This window comes from Artemia sp. Qi Xiang Cuo, chromosome 8 (genome assembly GCF_049724085.1).
Source record: "Artemia sp. Qi Xiang Cuo chromosome 8, ASM4972408v1, whole genome shotgun sequence".
Classification (NCBI taxonomy): Eukaryota; Metazoa; Arthropoda; class Branchiopoda; order Anostraca; family Artemiidae; genus Artemia; species Artemia sp. Qi Xiang Cuo.
In genome coordinates, this window is record NC_142801.1 from 3,256,514 (window position 1) to 3,279,513 (window position 23,000).

Consider the following 23,000-nt stretch of genomic DNA (forward strand, 5'->3'; position numbering starts at 1 on the left):
TAAAAGAAAACAATTCTTTTTTTATTCCTTAGTTTTAAGTTCCTTTTTTGTTTGCAATTCAATGGGATTTCTGTTGTTTCTTTTGTCATGCCTTTTTGTTTAGCTATTCCGAGTCATTCATCATCTAGTGTGATTTTGCACGTTTCATAGATTCTAGAAATTAATTCCTCCTTCCTCTTTATTCTTCACAGACGATTTTTGCTGTTTCGTGTTCCACGTCTTTTTACTTAGCTGTTCGGAGTATTTCATCATCTTTTGTAATTTTGCATTCGTCATAGATACTGAAGACGGTATGACCACTCCTGGAGGAAAATCTGATGTAATTTATGCTGTTAAAATTTGCTTATAAATATGACATCACTTATATGATTTCTTTTTCAAAAATTAAGACTCTAAAAGAATTTTCTCCAACTCTTGACCTATCTAGATCTTTTTTTTTCAGGCTAGAAAATCTCAGTGTGCCAATTTTAAAAAAAAAAAAATATGGAGCCATTTTCAAGAAAAAATTTAAACATACATTCATACTTACGTAATTATTGCTTGTTTAAAGAGAGCAACTCTTATTTTTTATCCACACTGCGCTTGACTCTGGTTTTATTCCTGCTGCTATATTCCTGGATGTCCATAAAGCTTTTGATTCTTCAACTCATGGGATTCTGCTTTATAAGTTATCACAACATGGTTTAAGAGGGAAGGGTTATGCTTGGTTTGATTCTTATTTGTCAGGTAGAACTATACTTGTAGGTTCCCTTTACGGTTCTTCGTTTGAAGTCGAGTTTGGTGATCCTCAAGGCTCTGTTCTTGGACTGCTTCTGTTCTTCATTTATGTTAATGATCTTATAGTGACAGTTAAGAAGCAGAAAACTATAGTTTGCTGTCGCCTATGTCATTGTGAATTTTATCTAAAATGCTCAAAAAAGTCAATTGCCTTAACAGGATGAGGACGCTCTCGACGCTTTCGCTGATGACACTACCCTTGGTATGGCAGTAGGAATGGAATCTTAAATTCCTCCCAAGCTAGTGGACCTTTTTAAGTGAGTCATCTGTAGGTTCGACGCTAATTGTCTTGCCCTTAATGTTGCTAAGTCAAGTTTTTTATTTTCAAGAGCCATGTGTGGAGGCGCAGCCCATCCTATTTGCCCTATTTTGGATCTTTTGGTATTCTTCTCAATGAAAAACCTTTCGTTCAAACATCATATTGGACTCATTAACACGAAGATCTAAAGGAATATAGGAAATTTGAGGAAACTGAAACGCATTTTTCCTGGATCAATTTTAAAATTCTGTTCGATTGTTCCATTTGGAAGGATAGGAAGATAAGTCTGCCAGTCAATATTGGAATACTGGAAGCTATAGTGATGACAGTGATCAAGTATGGTTCTGAAGCATGGGCGTTCCAAAAAACGGTAGAAAACTTGCTAGATGTTTCCAGAGAAATAGCCTACGGATTGTTCTGGGTACCCGACTAACTGACCGGATTTCAAACAGTAAGCTGTACGAAAGGTGTGGTTCAATCCCACTTTCAAGCAGGGTCGCCAACTTGCACACTTTTCGTGTGAAATGCACTCTTTTTCTTCATTGCACTCTTTCACACCACGGACCGGATTTGCACTGTTTTTGCACATTATTTGCTCTTTGCACTCTTTTTTGGATACTTTTATGAAATGATGATAGAAAACGTATGAAGCGAAATAAAAAATTAAAATAAAACTATTTAAATGCAAAAGATAGAACAGCTAGCCGGTATGATCTCTGTTATCTACGTCTTGGCCGTTCCCTAGGCCAGGTGTCTTTCTCGTTTTGTCAACCATTTACCAAGAAGTAGATCAAAGCATAGATAACCAGTGAAAACGTGGTAAATTCAAATCAAGTTTTATAGAAGGAAGTTGAAAGCTGTTGGGAACTACTGTTCTTCATGGAAATGGAAACGTGAGTATGAAAAATGAAGTAAGGCGATTTAGAAGCAACAACCAAAATAAACCTACTAAATGTCTAATCTCAAACTGACAAAATTTTGCCAAGACTTTAGGCCTTTGCACCATTTTAAAGCGTGAATGACCCATATCTTCTTGTGATAGCCATTTTTCTGAAATAAACATCTTATTTTATCAGCCAGTGGTCCAAATTCCTTGGATGGGACACATACTATCAAAATGATATAAAAGGGTAAATTAGTAAAATATGGGGTAGGCTAAAATTGTAATTTAGACTTTAGACACTTATTGCTATCTTGGAAAGCAGTTGAGTTAGGTGAATGACACTTTCAGAAATGAATCCAGGGCCAAAAATATTCGAGTCAATTGAAAATGACAATGAAAATAGACAAATTTTGAACAATTCATATTTTTGACCGTAAAATAAAGTTAACATACCAATCAATGCCTTTCATATGCTCTGTCTGGATATAAGAATGGCTTTTGGAGCAGATTCACTTCACTTTACCCAAATATATCAAATAAGGGAATACATTTTCATATTGGGATGGGGGTGGGGGTAAAGTTCAAACTTACCTCTATAGTCAGAATTGCAGCCTGAATCCAAATTTAACATTTCTTTTCGTCAGAAATAAATTTTACAAGCCCCCCCCCCCCCTAATGATTAAATATATAACCTAGGGGTTGGGAGTAAAGTGAATTTACGCCAAAAGCAATTAGTATATTTGGAAAGAACATAAGAAAAGGCGTCGAGTGGTATGTTTACTTTACTCATAAGTCAATAATATGAACTGCTCAATATTTACCAAAAAATGAGCAATATAGTACCAAAAAGACAGATATACTAAAAAATATCTTAGGTTTGATAAAATTTTTGAAGACTCAAAATTTCAGTTTGGGGGAGGGGGGCAAACTGTGGCCAGGTATTAAAATCATCCACATCCATTTCGCCTGCTGAATTTGAAGTAGGGCTGAGTTTAAAACTTATTTGCCTTTGCCAAGCTTTGCTTATAATACAAAGCTTGCCAGAAGTACTTAGCGCTTATTTTCTCAATTTTAGGCAAAGCTGATTGTAGAATAGGCTAATCACCCCTTTTAACATTCCCGAGAGCTTATACAGTAAGCAAGTAATCTTGTACAAGAGACAAGGAGAAACAAGATACCTAGTATTTCTGTCCAAGCCTTTTCCCTTTTTTGCATACTTATTTCAGCCTTGGTTTTTAACACTATTAAAAAAAAGGAAGTGTTTTCAACTGAAAGCAAGGAGCAACATCAAAACTTAAAACGAACAGAAATTACTACGTATTTGAAGAGGAACGCCCCCTCCCCAACACCTCTCTCTTCACGCTAAAGTTTTTTAGTACTTTTAAAAAAGCTTCTTATTGTTCTACTTAAACAACTCTTGTGTTTCATGAGTCTGTTTTAAAGAATTGGGACAAAACTAAAATTTTAGCGTAAAGAGTGAGGTGATGACGAGTAGGCAATCCCCTTCATATACGTTGTAATTTTTGTTCGGTTGAAGTTTTAATGTTGCTCCTTACTTTCAGTTGAGAAAACTTGTCTCTTATTTAATTTCTGATCGTTTTTTAAATGATGCCAGGACTTAGCTTACTAAGTGTGTTGTAAAGACATAATCGGATGTGTGGCAAACGTGAGGTGCTATCTTTGAACAAACTTCTACAAGAGCTGGGTTCAGAACAATCAGACATAAATGCTGCAGTATGAAGACCTCCCCAAAAGATTATGCTGAGCCTATAATTGAAGCCAGCTTGAAGCTTACGTCGTGGGTCGTCTTGGAAGACATTCCCATTTCAAAAATGAACACTTTAATCCCTGTCCTAAAAAATGCTTTTGGAGACTCAGAACTTTGTAAAAGCTCCAGTCAGGGTAGAACTAAGACTAGTGGGATAATTAGACACGTCATTGTCCCTGCAGAAAGAGATGTGCTTTCTAGTGAACTGAAGAAAGCTCATATCTCTTTAATAGTTGACGTATGTACCGATAAATCTTGGCAGAAGGTCTTGGTCCTTATAGCAAAGTGCAAAGACTCCAAAGATACAGTGCAAGAGGACTTTCTGGGGCTTTTGCCAGTAAGTGATGTCAGTTCAGAAGGGCAGAAACGTCTAATGCTTGGATATTTGGAAATCCTAGGAATACCTTTGCAAAATTTGATGGCGATTGACTTTGACAATGAAAGTGTTAACACTGGACATCAAAAAGGTCTTGGTGTACTGTTAAAAGAATATGTGCCAGATTTGGTTGTGCTAGGCTGCACTAGCCATTCCCTTGCTCTCTGTCCTGTATATGCAGCTAAGACGTTGCCAGGTGGAATTGACATGTTTATTCGTGACGTAGTGTCATATGTGGTAAATAGCCCAAAAAGACAGGATGAACTAAAGATCTACTAAAATTTCTGACATATGGAAAACCATAAGCTTTTGCAGACTTCAAGTACGCGATAGCTCACCCTTAAAGCTTCCGTTGAAGCGGAGCCTTGAGCAGTGGAACCCGATCCTTTTATTCTGACTCTCCTTTTAAGGTGACTCTGCTTGAGATAGAGGAGCCAAAGAAAAGGCTAATAAAATTCTGGATTTTGTGCGTGATTCATTTGTGAAAGTTGCTTAGTATTTTCTTTCATTTGTCTTATAAAAGATCAATGCACTAAACAAAGAGTTTCAAGCAGAGGGAAGATGGATGCACAGGCTTTTGGGAAGTTCGCGACAGACGTATTTGTTGCTCCTCAAGTGCTTTGTCAAAAAGGAAGAAATAGGGCGCGTACAAGATCCATTTAAAGTTCGGTTGAGCCCAGCTCATTTTCTTGCACTTGATTGTATAAAGTTGGGTATAAAGGGACCAAATGCACTGTGCCTCATAAGAAGCCTGCAAAACACTGACCTATTGAGTGCTTAGTAGGTTCACTGCATTCAGATGAGCTGTCTGAATTTTTTTTGGAATTTGGCTCACAAATGAGCAAACGGATTGACTACAATGACCTAACGTAGGAAAATCTTAAATGCTTAAGTCCAAATGTTGCCTTACCTAAAGATGTGGACACTCTTGTGCATCTTCTTCAGTGGTTTCCGAATTTGCTGGGTGACACTGAGGCAGAATGTGATAAAACGCAAATAAAAATGCAATAAACACGCAATTTTGTGTGCTGTTTTGAAGGATGATAAATCCTTTTTGTTTCTGCTTCCATTTTTTTTTTCGCCGTGCTAGGGTACGGAACTTGACTTGACTACAGTGAAGTAAGCTATAGTTCACGACTAGTTACTTGGACCTCTTATATTCCTTTCAAAACTTTTGGATAAAATGGAGACAGAACTTTAACTAAACATTGGATGCAGTCAACTATAGTTCAGTTAAAGATCTAAGTAATCAAAATAAGCACCTGCAAATTTCAAGCAGATCCTTACCTTTTAAGCTACTAAAAAAAGAATGATAATCATTATCTAACTTATTTTTTAGAGGTTGATTTCCTAACTTTATTTCAAATACATATGAAAAATTTAGAGATAATATGTGTATGGATCGAAGGATAACTGATATGATAATTATGTGTAAATGGCATGAAAATGGTCCGAACAGTGAAAGGGGCTACGCGCGCTGTGGCAGTCGCGCGTGCGCAACTTTTTTGACTTGCACACGCTTTTAACAACTTGGACTCTTTTTTGGCCTTGATTTGCACTCTTTTCTTACGTCGGCAGTTGGCAACCCTGCTTTCAAGTGCTATAATGAGAGAAAGGTTGAGGTGGCTTGGGCACGTTCTGCGGATGAAGCATAACAGATTTCCAAAGATTGTCTTTTTCGGTTAACCGTATAGGGCTAGACGAAAAGCAGGTCGTCCGCGGTTGGGGTGGGATGATTTATGGAATGATTTAAGGGAAATGGGAACTTCTTGGGAGGGTGTAAAGAGGGAGGCTTTGAATAGTTCGGGAGGGATGAGGAGTCTGTGTACCTATGTTGGCCTCAGGCGGCTTGGTGCTGCGGGGAGTTGTTAGTAGTAGTAGTTGTTCCATTGCTTAGCTCAGTCCTACGTCTGTTTTTGCCCTACTGTATGGATGTCAGCTTTTCTTCTTTTTTTGAAATCACTATCAATGTTATATGATAAAGCAAGGAGAGAGGAAATAAATTTACAGTCACTCTACATTCTTTTATGTGCACCTTTCACTTTTCTTCAACTCCATGGGAATGTTACTGCAGCCCTAAAAACTACTCTATTTCGTCACTGATTGATTTACACATCATCTCCTCAATTCAAGGAATATTAATATTCCATTTACTCCATCTGTGTGGTCTGATTTCAATCTACTAACAACTTGTCATATCGTTTTGAATATTCTACTTGAATCACCTCAAGAAGATCACTCGTTTCGTATCTTCATAAGAATTTTTAGAAATGTTTTAATGCCTAGATGACATGTTTATTAAGTTATTTTTTACATGTTTTTATTGGTGGGATGGACGACTCTAGGTTGGGTTGGATATTTTTGTCGTGAATAGTGTTTGACTTGTGTGCATTATCTCGTGTGGCTTGGTTTTGGCTGGTTCAGTTTTTCATTTGAGTATATTTTTATTGATGTTTTTTTTTCAATGATTTAGTTCTATAGTTGTTCCCCCTACATGCAAAGGGCATAGGGCCTTTTGTGGAGCCAGAGGTATGAATTGTTTTTTTTTTAATATTTTGACAATAAATTGATTGATTAATACCAGCACTACGGCCTTGCTCATCTTTGGCACGTATGAAGCTACTGTTTTATTACTTTTGAAGCCAATGAAGAGACTTCCATCTTCACGAGTTTCGTTTAACATGAATCTGGCTGGTTTTTCACGCTTGCTATTCTTTACAGGAACAACGGAGGTGAACTTCCAATTTAGAAGCTCATCCATGAGCTAAAAAGAAATATACCAGTCAAATGAAACTCAGAGAGGAAATAAACTAACAAAATGAAAAATAAAATCAAAAAGGGTGAAAATATACCAGTAAATTGTCAGTCGTAATCTATCTGCCTGAGCTAAAGGTTGTCATCGTCGAAAGATAAAGCTGTTCTAGTTGGCATCGGATCCAAGCAACTCCGTCTCCTTTCCTCTGTGAATCAACGCATTATACAGATAGAAAGTATAGGAGTCGGCTAGGCACTGCATTTTAACACCGTATTGGTTGGGCTGAAGGAATGAAAGGGCAAATGGAAACGACCTCTGCCTCTAAATCCGAAAAGCATCTCGCACACAGTGACAATGTTTAAAGGAGATTAAAGTTTTGACAGTTTTCTACAAACTACTAGACAATGGATCATCAAAGTAGAGTCAAGTGTCAGTTTGAAGGAATTTCTTTATGCTCATGTTGGCTATAATAATATCATTGCCAATTCAATCGCGGGCTGTTAGGCCAGTTGTACGCTCGATTCCTAGCTGAAAAATTCTGGCAAGGGATCCATTTTTCTAGTCATATGCTATATCTGCTTTAATGATATTTTCAGAGCGAAAAATAAAACAAGCAATTTCTGGTTGCAAAGATAAAACTGGTCTTTATGGGCCTGCTCGTTCAGTAGTAATGTCTTTAGCTCGGGTTTTGCTCAGGCTGGTGCAGCTTCATACCACTTTTGACCATGAGACATAAATAAGATAGACTTTCCTTTTATTTGGGCTCTTCATATAAATAAACAAGTGTAAAATAGGCATAGTTAAATGTTGATTTTTTCTTCATAAATGCAACTTTTACTAGACAAGAAATATGTTCTCGATTTGAAAAAAAAAACAAACACTAAAGTCAGACTCGAATCCATGGCCCCAGATTGAGAATTTAAGTGATGAGCACTTACCAACTATATAAAATAAGATTTTAACCCTCTCATTCTTTCCCGTCTGTTAAATATCCTCATTTTTTTAATTTAAAATTTGGATAAATTTAGACTCAGGCTATAACCTGGGTCTGCCTACCTGCCTCCTTATCTCAGGCTCCTGCACAAAGGTCTGGGTCTCGTTTCATTTTTAATGTAAGATTTGGTAAAGTAGTCTCAATCTTAAGCCTGGCCTAGCTCCATATGTCAGGCGCCTGCACATTTGTCTGGATCTTGGGGGTAAGTATTTTTCAAGGGGGAAAATTAATTTTGGGAGACTAATATTACAGGAAGGAGAGATCTCAAAGGGGGGATCTTTCTGGTGTTTGTAGGCGTTATTTTTTACTCTTTTAATTTAACTGATCTAATGCTTTTTTAAATCCAATTTTAGCTTATTTGTATCAAGTCAAATGGAAGAGATATGGAAGCATATAATGAGACATGTCAAACCACATCAAGAAGCTTGGAAAATAAAAGCAAATTTAGAAATAAAGGATTTTACTCGTGTAAGTGTATAAATATGTCCAAAATACTAAACAACATGAGTTGTTTTTTTTATTTATCTTAATAGTAAATTCTAATTTTTGTAAAAAATGTTGTTTTTTAGTATATAGAATATGTTTACACGCTTTTATTGATTAAAGTTAACATTAGCATGTAAATGTACAAAAAAAATATTTCAATTAACTTGTGCTGCTTCAATGCTGATGGAAATAAAGGTAAATGTCAAATAATAAAATAGCGAATAAAATGTTGGTACAAATATACAAAACCGTCTGACTGACCGTATTTCAAGCTGTAGGCTGTACGAAAAATGTGGTTGAATCCCGCTTTCTAGGGCTATAGGCTATTGAAAGAAAGGTTGAGATGACTTGGGCATATTTTGCGGATGAAGGATGACAGATTGCCAAAGATTGTCCTTTTCGGCCAACCGTCTAGGGCTAAACGGAAAGCAGGTTGTCCTCTTCGGGGGTGGGAGGATTTCATAAAAAAAGACTCAAAGTTAGCGGGAACTTTCTGGGAGGGTGTAAAGAAGGAGGCTTTGAATAAATTCGGATGAAGGAGGAGTGTGCGAATATATGTTGGCTTCGGGTGGCTTGGTGCTGCGGCGAGTTGTTAGTAGTAGTAGTAGTAGTAGTAGTAATTTTCGACGAAATTAATCTAAAATAATTGCAAAAAACGACTTCGAAATGTGTATTTCTGTACTTGTTGGAATTCGTATTGCCTTTTTAATCCCTTGCCAAATTCTTGAAAAGAAGGGGTAAAGGATAATACACAAATACTGGTGAAAGCCCCCAGCGTAACCTTTTGGATGTGTGTATATCTAAAGAACTGTACGTATGTTTAACTTATAAATGCACGGGTTGGGTGAATTCTCGAAAATAACAAATAACAGTTAAATTGTGTAAAAATTATAGGAAAATATTAACAAAATGATTTGACAGAGTGACTAAAACAGAAAACAACTGAACAATAGTAAAAGATGGACGATTATTTTTGAAATATAGATAAAAAAAGGGTAAAAATGTAGTATGAAAAGTGAGGTGTGGAAGGTATCATGGTTATCCTAAATATTAAGGGGTTTTCAGCCCTCTCCAACTCCCCTCTTCATGTTAAATTTTCAACTTTTTTCTATAAAAAATGTCAAATAAAAGTATTCCACTCTTTTATCACAATATATTTTTTTTTAGAAATTTACCGTTCTCCGTTAAAAGCTGTGGTTCCTCCATAAGAGTGGAGATATGACCTCTACACTAAACATAACTTATTGTCATATTCTTCTTCGTAGCCAAAATATCTTACTCCAACTAAGGAGCGTTAGGGAGTAAATTCATTGTTTCATATCAAACAGTTCGGGGCCACCGTTTAAAAAGTGGGGTAGCCAAGTAGCAATGCTGCTTGGCAGTTTTCAAATTTATTAGCATATTTTGTCTGAAAATACCATTTTTACATATAAAAATACTTTTTGATCAAAGAAAAGCTGTCAAAACACAAGTTGTGCTGCTAAAGTGTCGGCAGCTTTTGGAATTCTGCTACTGGCAGCTTTGGAACTTTTTCCATACCTGGTTCGGGGTAACAAATTTTAAGTAAGGACCGACTAGGCCCAATTGTAACTAAAACTCTAAAAAAAAATGTTCCTCATCAAAGCTTACAGGCCTGAGAAAACTTGCCTAATTTTTGAAATAAAGGAAACACCCAAAAAATCAAGTAATCTTAATGCAAATCTCACCATCGGTTTCAGCATATCAGAGAACCCTATTGTAGAGTTTCCAAGTCCTATCTACAAAAATGTGGAATTTATATATTTTTTGCTAGAAGGAAGATCACGGATCCGTGTTTATTTTTTATTATTTTTTTTCCAAGTGCAATCGTGTCCAACCAATGATTCTGGAAAAACGGGAGAGGGCTTATTATAACATAAAAAAAAGTTATAGTTTCCTTTTCAAGGGACCAAAAAGATTTGAGGGGAACTAGCCTCCCTACCACGCCGCTTTTTATCCCTAAGATATCCGATCAAAAGTTTGAAATAACTATTTTGGTTCAGCATAAGTGAAAGGTCCAATAACTATGTCTCTGGGGATTATATGGTCAACCACAGTCCCTGAGGAATGGGCTATTGGCTATGAAATTTTTCTTTTGTTTACGTATAGTATATGTTATTGGTAAACATACGTAAATGTTTCGGGGGGGGGGTATGTTATGTGAAAGGAATTTCTACCAGGAGGAACTTTCTGTGGGGTAATTTTCCTTGGAAATTTTTTCACAATGGGAGGTGGGGATTTCCTGGCAGGATTTGAATGAGAAGTATTTCCAAAAAGTCTTAATACTTTAGCGTAAAGAGTAAGGGATGGGGAAGGAGCCTCCCCTCTAAAATACGGAATGATTTCTGTTCGTTTTAATTTTTAATGTCGTTCCTTACTTTTAGTTGAAGAAAACTTTTTTATTTAATTGATATCAAGAAACTGTCATGGAATGTTAAAAACTTGGGCCAAAAATACAATTCTTGAGCTGTAACTTACCTCTCCACCACGAAAAGATCTGCTCCCCCCCCCCCCACTCACTACTAAGTATGCAACCTTGCAGTGACAATATAACCAATAGAATTTATGTCATAGACAACCTAGAATAGATGTTCGTTTTGTAGGGACTTCATATGTGTTTAAGGAGGAATACACTTCTGCAAAGCTGCATGACGTTTAAAACTGTGACGTTGCATAAATAAATGTATTTTTGGTAGTTCTAAACCAAATGTACGTGTATCTCATTTCTATTGATATAATTTTGTTTCTCTTTCAACTAATCTGATTGATTGGCAACCATGTATGGCAAAAATCGGTGCCTTGTTGGGGTGTAATTTTTTCGTTAGTTGGAAGGGGCTTTAGAACTTTAAACATGTCTTTTAATGAGTGTTCTCCTGGTATTCTAAAATTTCTTGCTCGATACTGTCACACCTGGAGAAAAAACACACTAATAAACAGTCATCGGTGACTGTCCATCTCAGAAAAAATATGAATTTTTGTCCTTACATAGACATTGACCTATACCCTGTTTCCCAAAGTTCTCGGACATGTTGAATTTGGTGATGTAATTTTGTCCTTTTTTTTCAGGAACATTTCTGTGTTTTGTAAAAATAACACACGATTTTTTTTTTAAGGATAACATGAGATTCAGGAATTTTTTGTTTTTGAATAAACAGCTAAGAGCATTATTTAGTTGGGTGAAAAGTTTTCAAGATTCCGTTGTTTGATTTTTACGGTGGCCGGCGTATACCCCCCTGAAATACCCCCCACTGGAAAATAGTCCTCCGGAAAATACCCTCCCCGCGGAAAGTACCCCTCCGATAAATCCTCCCGTGGAAAATTCCCCTTGGAAAGTACCCCCGCCCCCATGGAAAATACCACCCCCACGCGGCTGGTTGGTCTCCAATCACTTTGGACCTTAATAAAAGGACTAGGATTATCAATTTCTGATCTAATGAGCATGCTTCGAAGTTTCTGCTACCACGAAGTGGCTGTGTGGATAAGGAAGGGGCAGTCTCCCTCCTATAAGGAATAAATTCTGCTCATTTTGGGGTTTAATTTTACTCTTTACTTTCATAATAACAACGTAAACCAGAAATATTCCCTGATGTCACAAGGGAGTAGATATCAATTTCATGTTTTTGATACGTTTTTGAAATTTTCTTTTGTACCAAGAATTTGTTGGTTCCCAAAGCCAACTTATCCTTTCAAAGGAAAGCTAAACCTTCTTAAAATTTTTGGTGCCATATGGTTCAGCTTAATTTTAATGATCTTTCGGCTACGTTTATTTTATTTTTGTAATTTGGTGCCCTCTCCTGCCAAAATTGCAGAACTTCATATGGAAGTCTTTTCAACAAAAATTGAATTGTGTTTGTTTTTCCTAAACTTTTAAGATACTTTTGGTATGTAAACTTCGCTTTTTCACTTTCCTTAGCACTTCTCAACTTAACTAAAGAAAACACTTCTCAAATAAAATTCTCAAATTGGAAAAACCCTATTTTCCGGGGAGGGGGGTAAACACCTAGAACCGATTTTTACATAACTGTTGACAAAAGCTCGACACAAAAGTTGATTCTCTACTGTTCATTGTTCAAAGAAGCCTTGAACACGGGTCTGTTCTGTACTCTCTACTACTCTCTAATTCTCTACTGTTCATTGTTCAAAGAAGCCTTGAACACTGGTCTTTAAGCAGGTCTAGACAGATTTTTAATCATATTAAATAAATAACAAAACTGAATTTTTTTTTTTGCTATTTTCATTGTATGCCTGGGTCGATTTTAGGTATAACCAGATACTCATTTTTTTTTTAGACACCCTATTGGCTGTATGGAAGTGTTTTTTTTTTTTTTTTTTTTTTTTTTTTTTTGTATGTATGTATGTTTTTGGAGCCAATTGCTCAGCAAAAGTAGAGTGAGAATGATATTTATTGTGGAAATAGTACTGACAATTCCTTTTCAAATTTTAATTTATGGGAATAAATCCTCAATGCCCATAATTTTCATTCAATCTCGTAATTTTTCCTCTTTTTTTTACTATATAGTTAGGATTATAGTTTCTCAAATCTTAAAGGGTTAGAGTGTGAAGCTCTTACATATTGTTTGCTCGCACATATTTTTTCCATGATGTAATTTTTGACCCAGGATGTAGCCCTATCAAGCTGGGGCATAATTTTCTATGGGGTGGAGGTGGGGAGGGCAACTGCATCTTCAAGACCTCCTTCATCATTATTTTTACTATTTTTTTCTCTGGTCCTTCTGGCTTCTAAGAAACTGTTTATTGTTTGTTGTCAAAAAGGTAATACCAATCTTCTTGGTAATAATAATTTTTTCTGAAGAGAATGAAGGGGACAAGGAACATCCTCATCCCACCTCCCAAAGATCAATGTTTACAAATTAGAAGTTTTAATTTTATTAACAATTCAGTTTTAGCCAAAAGAGAAATACTTTTTACAAATTAAGTAGTTTCGGTCATATGGCAGAAGAAAAGGATATTCTCATCCCCCTCAGGCTTAAAATTTCTGTATAGAACCAGGGTCGTCGACTTAGAACCTATGCGTTATAAGACCCTGTTTGTTTAATTGTTTTTTTTTCAGTGTTGTTGTTGTCATAAATATTGATCACGTACAAGAATTACCCATTGATGTGAACAGTCCTAGGGATAGTTTAGTCAATTGTATCTTCTTTTCATATTTTCAGAATAGTAGAAAATTGGATTTGAAAAAGAGGATTGAACTATTAAAGGAAGACATCGAGAGCATACAGAAAGATAACAAGAGAAAAGAAAAAGAAATCCTAAAATGTCAGGAAAAGTGTTTGGTTAAAGGTAATATTTAAAAGATATCATCGTTACTTGCTTTCTGTCGCCTTTTTTAAATGTTAAACATAGAAGTGATATAAAGCGTTTCGGACCTAGTGGGACATTGGTCCTGGTCATCATGTACGTTTAGATTTTAGACCACTTAAAGGGTCTAAAGAAGTAGTTTTTTGTAGTTAAAATGACCCTATTCGCTTAATTATGGATTGAATTTACGCTAGTTTTCAGTCTCTTTTGATTAATTCTAATTTTGATTGTCTTTTACCCTGAGTTATCAAACGTCAAGGGAATGCTAACAACTCAGCTCATGCAACATCACTTTACTATATATTGGCTGGGTCAGGTGAATTCTATTGTAAAGCCTCAATCTTTTACATATATTTGGTGAAATTATGCTCCCTTTTCTGTTAGAAAGTCATTTTACTGTTTGCACGCGAATGTTTTTAAAATACTAAAAGAAAGCGCTATGTCTATCCATTCCTGAAGCGCTTTTAAGACAAAACAGTTGTATTTTCTTAGTAACAAAATTATTGTTCCATCATTATTTTTCTAAAAAAAAAAAAAAAAAAAAAAAAAAAAAAAAAAAAAAAAAACTAATGCTTTCTTTACAACCTGTATAGCTTTGCAATGCTACGTTGGGCTCGGAACCTCAGTCTTTTTAGCATTAGAAACTTTTAAATAAGATGGGGAAATTTTATGGCAGAAATAAGCGTTTTAAAGGTAGCTTGCAAGGGAAGCGTTTTCCTAACATCAAACAAAGTAAGTGTAAAATTGCAGGAAATAGCAATTTAAAATGTTTGTGCTTTTAATCCTTTCAATCACACACGATTTTAATCTTGCTTTGTGTGTTTTAAATGTGGTATGTGTTAATCTTGTCCATATTTACGATTAGTAATCATCAACTGAACTGTCCTGGAAGAATAAGAAGATTAGTCTGTGAACTAAGATAAGAATAATGTGGGCCACTGCATTGACAGTGGCCAAGTAAGGCCTCAGATGAATAAACTGGGGAAGATCCAACCAAGAAGGAAAAAAATGAAATCGACTAGACGTGACCGTAGCAGCCTTTACCCCTTTCTCAAAACTGTGTATGTTGGTGGCTAGGTTCTGCCCTAGGTTCTGCTACTTACTTTAGTTCTGCCCTAGCAATGACATATGTATGGATGATAGAAAGACTTATCTATCAACAAATAAAATCATTTTTATACAATCTTAAAGAGGGCTTATCCCAGATTTCCCCCTCCATCACTTGGACTATGTGTCTTGGCTTTTTCTACAAATAGCCATGTCTTGATGCCTACTGCTTGATGCCTATATGTGCTGCTTTGTAAACACTCTTAAGAAGCTGAATTTCGATATTGGATCTTCTGTCATGATCAGAGCAGTAATCAGTATAAAAATTTCCTTCTTTATACCATTAATTAATCCGTTGTTGTTTTTTTTTTTTTTTTTTTTTTCCTTGATCAAACTTTAGCTGATACTTGCTCTGATAAATGACCCTTCTTATGCTTTTGTTTTATGTATTTGAATTACATTTCAAAATGAAGAAAATAACTATGAAATATTTTTTTGATAATCCAAATATGCAGCAATAATCTGCGGGTCACCCATTGCTTGGTGCCAAAGGACACCAATAGATGATGCTCGCCCTAGGTTAAAGGATCATTAAGAAATACTGACCTCAAAGATGGAGTTATCAACTGGCAAAAAACAGGTCTTAAAACCACCTTTAAATAGGGTTGAGAAAACTTTTCAGTGAGCATTCTATCGCATATAAGAGGACCATCTATACTAGTCCATTCTCTCTAAACATTATCCTTCATGTATAAAGGAAGTTCCCACCTCAATTGTGTAAATTTATATAAAATTGGTACATGTTCATTAAAAGGGGATAAATTAAAGTTTAAATTAAGTAAATTAAAGTTTTTTAATTAAAAGTAAATTATTATATATTAGCTGTCAAATTGTTACATTATTTGAAATAAATTATATTTAAGACTAGAATGTCTGTCAAGAAAGCTTTTTCAGTTATGGAGCTACAGTCATTACCAGCGTTGCCAACGATTTGAAGCAAACTACCAGTTTCACGACTAAAATTGTACCGTAAAAGGATAATTTGTACCATCTGGGCAGCAAATTAAAAATTTGCCGTAACAAGAAGAATATGTTAGATAAACAAAAACTTGAACAGATATTCAAGTCAGAAATGAGCGATTAAAGCCATATTTTGCTCGAAGATATGTTGTACCAAAATAATCTCCAAATGTACCGCATTGTACCAGGATCTCTAAATTGTACCAAAACGGTACAATTGTACCGTGTTGGCAACGCTGATAATTACTAGTGAACTCCTACATCTTCTTTCTGTTGTATTATCAGTATTCCTCAGTATTCATTGTACGTTGAATATAAAACGATAGCCAGGATAAAAGCTGCATCGCGTAAACTTTTTTCATGGGTTATGTATACGAGTCTGTATCCTAACCTTCTGTGGAGGGGGCAAGGGTGTCGGAATGCTTTTTAGACGCCTTCTGATATACGATTCATTTCTTGGGGAGCCAGAGACCGTTTGTATATTCTATGGAAAAGAATTTAAAAGGGGAATTCAACTTTTATCAGTATTATCCGTTGAGTAAAAGTAAGTAATATAGCGTTGAACTTTTACAGTCCCTACCTTAGGCACATCCGTCCTGCTTACCCTTCCCAGATTTCTCCAGGTACCCATTTAGAGCTAAGTTGAGTATACTCAATTCAAATTTATTTTATTCATCGAAAATTTTAATCAACTGGTTTTTGTTTTACTGGATTGCCGAAGGATAGGGGGGGGGGGGGGGAGAAAGGTATTTATTAACAAAAAAATACAAAATAGTTTTCTTCCCCTGGAGAGAAGATCCCAGGGGTATTAAATGGCAGACTCTTTTGCTCATAATATCGAGGCTGCGAATTTATTCCTGACTTCAAACGTTTCAGTAGATCATCCAAGTTCCCTACCTAATAGATCTTGCTTCTTTTTCCTTTTTTTCGCATGCTGATCAATGGTCTGCATTGCGCAGGTACCGATCTTCTGATTTTCTGCCTTCATCCGGGAGTGCAATACGCTGTTGGGGGCAATTCCTCCGACGCTTCCCGTGCTTTTCCCCTAGATTTCTCCTATTTAGAACTCGGTCAAATCTGATTGAGCTTATAGAGTCACACTATGGACCCACATTCCAAACCAAATAACTAGCGCAACAGGACTCGAACCCCTGTCCTCAAGATGTCAAGGCTAGTGCGCTAACCATTCGGCCAGGACGGCTTCTGTCTGGTTTATTTTTAATTGTTGAGTCTGCCGCCTTTATTTTAAATTTTTATTGTATTTGATGGGACTCCCAACATTTACAAGTAAACCCTTACTGCAGAGAAATGATCGATTGGTAAGCAAAGCTGGAGTTATTGAGAAGCGCATTAGTAATTTTTCTTCTGAATGCCAGGAGTCTTTTCATCTTTGGTCTTTTCTATATACCCTGTGATCGTAGTTATTCAACTGTTTTTTCTTTTGGTTGTTTCTTTCTATTGTTCTTATTTTTACTCCGACTTTTTTGGGCATGCCCAATCTTTTTTTTATATTGTGGGTTATAAATAGAATGAATGAATGAATGAACAAGACTCAAATAAAGGGAAGAAGAAAAATCGACTTCCGGTAAGAAAATATAAAAAATAGAATGCTTGTCGCTTTTACGTGGCTACTTCAACATTGAATTCATTTGTCCCATCGATAGTACGGCGTTACTTAGTGGAACTAGAAAAGCAGGCAAGTTCTAACAACAGACTTGTTATAAAAAAGAACAACAAGCAGCACATTGATAGCACTGATGTGCAAGCAGACAGCCTTATGACTTGTAAGTAACAATGCGTGGTGTTGATGCTCATTTGGGAAACCAGTTTGAACTTCTGTTTGTATAAGTTTCACGAACTCTATGTCACCAGCTTGCAACGTCGCGTACAATGTCACTTTTTCTTGACGCAATTTTTTTAATTATAAATTTTTCCTTTGGTTGATTTTTAGTTAGAGGGCTTTTCAATTTTTTTAATCTCATTAAGCTTGATAATAATTTTTGTCAATTGTTTGTATTTCCGCTAATTTCCGTATACAAATTTATAGATTTTATTTATTTATTGATCAACTTGTTGATTTCAGATAGAAGTATAAGGAGCTTACAACTGAAGAAGCTTTCCTTTTGGAGAGACGTTAAATTTATCAGAATTCACAAATCCGAATGTATATCCCTGGCAAAGGAGATTGAAGCGCTGGCTCAGAGCATAAAGATTATTTGTGAGAAGTTTAAAGTCCCTTCTCTAGAAAAAGAAGAAGAAGAAAGTGAACAACTTTCAGCTGAGGTATTTCTTGTAATTTTGTGGTTTGGCTACGTCATTCCGTGTTGTAGGCTAAGGGATTTAGCTTCCTCTAAAACTAATATTAAAACTATCCCACAATAGAGTTAGATATCTTAAACAAGAGAGTCGAAAATGTAAAATAAAGAAAAAAGCGGTTTTATTAGAAATTAATTAAAAAAAAATTTTCCACAAAATAGGTTTTTCAAAGAAAAGTAAAGAACTCCATTAAACAAAAAATGAGGATCAAATAATCTACCAAGCGTGAAACTACCACAAATCAGCATCGATAAATAAATGAAACCCAAAACAAAAAGAAATTACAATAAATAACCGAGTCAAACTCAAAACGAGCAGAAATTAACATAAGTTGGGCTCAAAACCCCTATGCCTTCCCAAGGCCAGAATAAAATTTGCACTTTACTGAAAAACAATGCACATTCATTTGTATTTTTTCAGTAAAGCGCAAATTTTGTTCTGGCCTTGGGAAGGCATAGGGGTTTTTCGCCCAACTTTTGTTAATTTCTGCTCGTTTTGAGTCTAACTTGGTTATTTATTGTTATTTCTGTTCGTTTTGTGTTTCATTTATTTATCGATTCTGATTTGTGGTAGTTTCATGCTTGGTAGATTATTTGATTTAATTTTTGCTCATATTTTGTTTAATGGAGTTCTTTACTTTTCTTTGAAAAACTTATTTTGTGGAAAAGTTTTTATAATTAATTTCTGTTCATTTTATATTGACATAGTCTTTTCAGGGAAAAAGAAAATAATACTGTAAATCTTTTCGTTTCTTAAGACTTTATAGTTTGGCCTGCTATTTGTATGCTGGAGAAAAATTTTCAACAATTTTTAACAACATACACCCTTTTAAAAATCTGGACACAAATAGTACTGTTTAATTGTTTCATAACTCCCCTAGTTGACCTGAAATGGAAAACTTGATACAATTCGCAAAAAAATCTGTTTACTTTCTTTGATAGCCTGGATACACTTACGGTATTTTTATTTGGTTAAATTTTTAGAGCAGAAGTAACCCCGAAAGATTTAACATTATACCCTCAGTCGTTCTTGGGATACTGCTGAGATGTTATATTCGGAATTAGCACTTACACAGTGCCTTTTGATCTCAAGTGCATTTTAATCTTAAGGATGCCTTAAGTTTTTGAAACATAATGGGCAAATGGGAGGGTGGGCGTGGGAGGGTGGGAGTGGAAGGGGGATTAGTTGCCCTCAAATCACTTTCGACTATTAAAAGAGCATCAGCCCTTTCTATTTTCAATCGAATGAGCCCTTTTCGAAGTTCCCACGACAACTCCTTCGATGCGAAGTGCCCTGGTCTAAGCAACAATAACAACAAAAAATAATACATTATACCCACATCGATCTTTACTATAAAAATGTCAAGCCTTCCAATCACTTTCGATTATTAAAAAGGGCACTAGGCCTTTCGATTTCCAATCGAATGAACACTCTTGGAAACGACAACGCTATTTTTAAACACCTTATATGCCCCCAGGGCATAAATTACAGCCCTTACCCTAAGGTCTGTTAGGGTGGTTGTCATCCTCTAATACCGAATTTACAGAACTTTCAACTACGTTAAACAAAAAGGCTATCTCAAAATTTTGATTGGATGTGTTTGAGGAAATGGTGCGCGAGAGAGGGGCGATAGTCACTCTCCAATCACTTTCAACTATGAAAATGACCCTAGCCCTCTCGGTTTCCAATCAAATGAGCCCTTTTGAAGTTTCTACGACAAAACTTTCAATAAAAATCTTATATGCCCCCAGGGCATAACTTACAACCCTTGCCCTGAGTCCTGGGGGGGGGGGTGTCATTACCAACTACCCAATTTCCAGAACTTTCTATTACGTTGAACAAAATGGGTATCTGAAAATTTTGATTGGATGTATTTGGAGGAGGGGTGGGCATGAGAGGGGGGTTAGTTACCCTCCAATCACTTTCGACTATTACAAAGGGCGCTAGCCCCCTCAATTTTGAATTGAATGAGACCCTTTTGAAGTTTTACGACAACTCTATCTATAAAAACCTTGTATGCCCCCAGGGCAGAACTTACAACATTTGCCCCTGGGGCTCTGTGGGGGGTTTGTCATCCTTAAATACATAATTTCCAGAACTTTCAACTACGTTGAACAAAATGGTTCCCTCTCAACTTTAAGTGCAAATTTTTGGGGAAACAGTGGGCGTAAGAGGGGGGTTAATTACTCTCCCCTCACTTTCGACTATTAAAAAGGGCAATTTCAATTTCCAATCAAATGAGCCCTTTTTGAAATTTCTAAAACAACTTTCTATATAAACTTTATATGCCCCCAGGGCATAACTTACAACCCTCGCACTGAGGGCTCTGAGGGGGTTATCATCTCAAAAGACCTAATTTCAAAAACTTTCAACTGCGTCGAACAAAATGGAAATCTCAAAATTATGATTAAATGTGTTTGGGAAAATGGTAGGCGTGAGAGGGGCGTTAGTCGCTCTCCAATTACTTTCAACTATTTAAAAAGGGACTACCCCTTTCAATTTCCAATTAATTGAGCCCTTTTATAGTTTCTACACTTTCAATAAAAAATTTGGATGTCCCCGAATATAACTTACCCCCCCGGCCCTGAGGGCTGGGGGGGGGGGTGTCATCCTTAAAGACATAATATCCAAAACGTCCAAATACGTTGAATAAAAGGTCTATCTAAAATATTGATTGGAGAGAAATATTGTTTGGAGAGAAGATGGGCGTGAGAGCGGGGTTAGTTGCCCTCAATTCACTTTCGACTATTAAAAAGGCCACTATCCCTCTGAATTTCAAATCGAATGAGCTCTTTTTCAAGTGTCTACGACAAAGATTTCAATAAAAACCTTATATGCCCCCAGGGCATAACTTATAAACCCTGCCCGGAAGAGTGTGGGGGGAGTGTCTTGCTAAAAGGTATAATTTCCTAAATTTTGAACTGCGTGGAACAAAATGGCTATCTCAAAATCTTTATTGGATGTGTTTGGGGAAATGGTGGGCGTGGAAGGGGTTTTAGTTGCTTTCCAATCACTTTCGACTACTAAAAAGAGTACTAGCCATTTCAATTTCCAATCGAAAGAGCCCCTTTTGAAATTTCTACAACAACGCGTTAAATAAAAAACTTCTATGCCCCCTGGGCATAATTTACAACCATTTCTCTGAGGGCTGTGGGGGGGGGGGGGGGTTGTCATCCGCAAAGACCTAATTTACAGAACTTGTAACCACGTTGTACAAAATGGCTATCTCAAAGTTTTGAGTAGATGTGTTTGGGGAAAAGGTGGGCGTGAGAGGCGGTTAGTTGCCCTCTAATCACTTTCGACTATTAAAAAGGGCACTAGCCCTTTGAATTTCCAATCGAATGAGCCTTTTTTCAAGTTTATATGACAACGCCTTCTATACAAAAACCTTATATGCCACCATGGCGTAACTGACAACCCTTGCCCATAGGGTTGTGGGGGAATTTCCTCAAAAACATAATTTCTATTTGGAAATCAACTACTCTGAACAAAATCGCTATCTCAAAATTTTGATTGGATGTCATTCGGGAAATGGTGGGCGTGGAAGAGGTGTTAGTCGCCTTCCAATCACTTTCGACTATTAAAAACGGCACGAGCCACTCCAATTTCCAATTGAATGAGCTCTTTTTGAAGTTTCTACGACAACTTCTTCGATACAAAGTGCCCTGCTCTAAAGGGAATATTTAATAAATAATACATTGTGCCAACGCCGCTCTTATATGCCCCCCGGGCATAACTTACCACCTTTGCCAAGAGGGCTTAGGGCGAGTGTCCTCCTCTTTGCTTAGTCCCAGTTTCTTGTCTCGTTCTCGAGTGTCCCCGTTCTTTACTTAGGCAGCTTGATTGCGCTGCCTATGATTTATACAAAAACTTTCTATATAAACCTTATATGTCCCCAGGGCATAACTTACGACCCTTGCACTGAGGGCTCTGAGGGGGCTATCATGCTAAAAGACCTAATTTCCAGAACGTTCAACTACGTTGACCAAAATTGATATCTCAAAATTTTTTTTTTTTTGTGTTTGGGAAAATGGATGGCGAGAGAGGAGCGTTAGTCGCTATCCAATCACTTTCAACTATTAAAAAAGGCACTAGCCCTTTCAATTTCCAATTGAATGAGCCCTTTTGAAGTTCCTACGACAACGCTTTCAATTGAATCTTTATATGCCCCCGGGGCATAACTTACAACCCTTGCCACGAGGGCTTTTAGGAGAGTGACTTTTATGCTTAAAGACCTAATTTTCAATACTTACAATTACGTTGAATAAAATGGCTATCTAAAAATTTTGATTGGATGTGTTTGAGGAAAAGGTGGGTGTGAGAGGGGGATTAGTTGCCCTCAAATCACTTTCGACTATTAAAGGGGTACTAGCCCTTTGAATTTCAAATTGAATGAGCCCTTTTTCAAGTTTCTACGACAAAGATTTCAATAAAAACCCATTATGCCCCCAGGGCATAACTTATAATCCATGCCTGAGGGTTTTGGGGAAGTGTCCTCCTGAAAATATATTTTCTCTGGGGAAATCAACTAAGCTGAACAAAATGGCTATCTCAAAATTTTTATTGGATGTGTTGGGGGGAATGAGGGGCCGGGGGGGGGCTAGTTGCCCTCCAATCACTTTCGACTATAAAAAGGGCACTAGCCCTTTAAATTTCCAATCGAATGAGCTTTTTTTTGAAGTTTCTGTGACAACGCCTTCTTTAAAAACCTTATATGCCCCCAGGGCATAACTTACAACCCTTGCCCTGAGGGTTGGGAGGGAGTATCATCCTCAAAAAGATATTTTCTATCTGGAAATCAACTATGCTGAACAAAATGGCTATCTAAAAATTTTGATTGGATGTGTTTGGGAGAATGATGGGCGTGGGGGGGGCTAGTTGCCCTCCAATCACTTTCGACTATTAAAAAGCGCACTAGCCTTTTGAATTTCCAATCGAATGAGCCTTTTTTGAAGTTTCTATGACATCGCTTTCAATAAAAA

The 23,000-nt window shown here is 36.5% G+C and overlaps 1 protein-coding gene across 1 annotated transcript in view; it reads left to right on the forward strand.

Moving 5' to 3' along the window:
• Window positions 1-23,000, forward strand: part of LOC148949074 (uncharacterized) — a 121,554-nt gene that overhangs the window by 13,112 nt on the left and 85,442 nt on the right. The window contains exons 2-4 of the mRNA XM_089092814.1: window positions 8,166-8,280; window positions 13,491-13,617; window positions 17,786-17,985. Coding sequence (XP_088948940.1) covers window positions 8,166-8,280; window positions 13,491-13,617; window positions 17,786-17,985 — 442 coding nt within the window. The remainder of the gene's footprint in view (window positions 1-8,165; window positions 8,281-13,490; window positions 13,618-17,785; window positions 17,986-23,000) is intronic.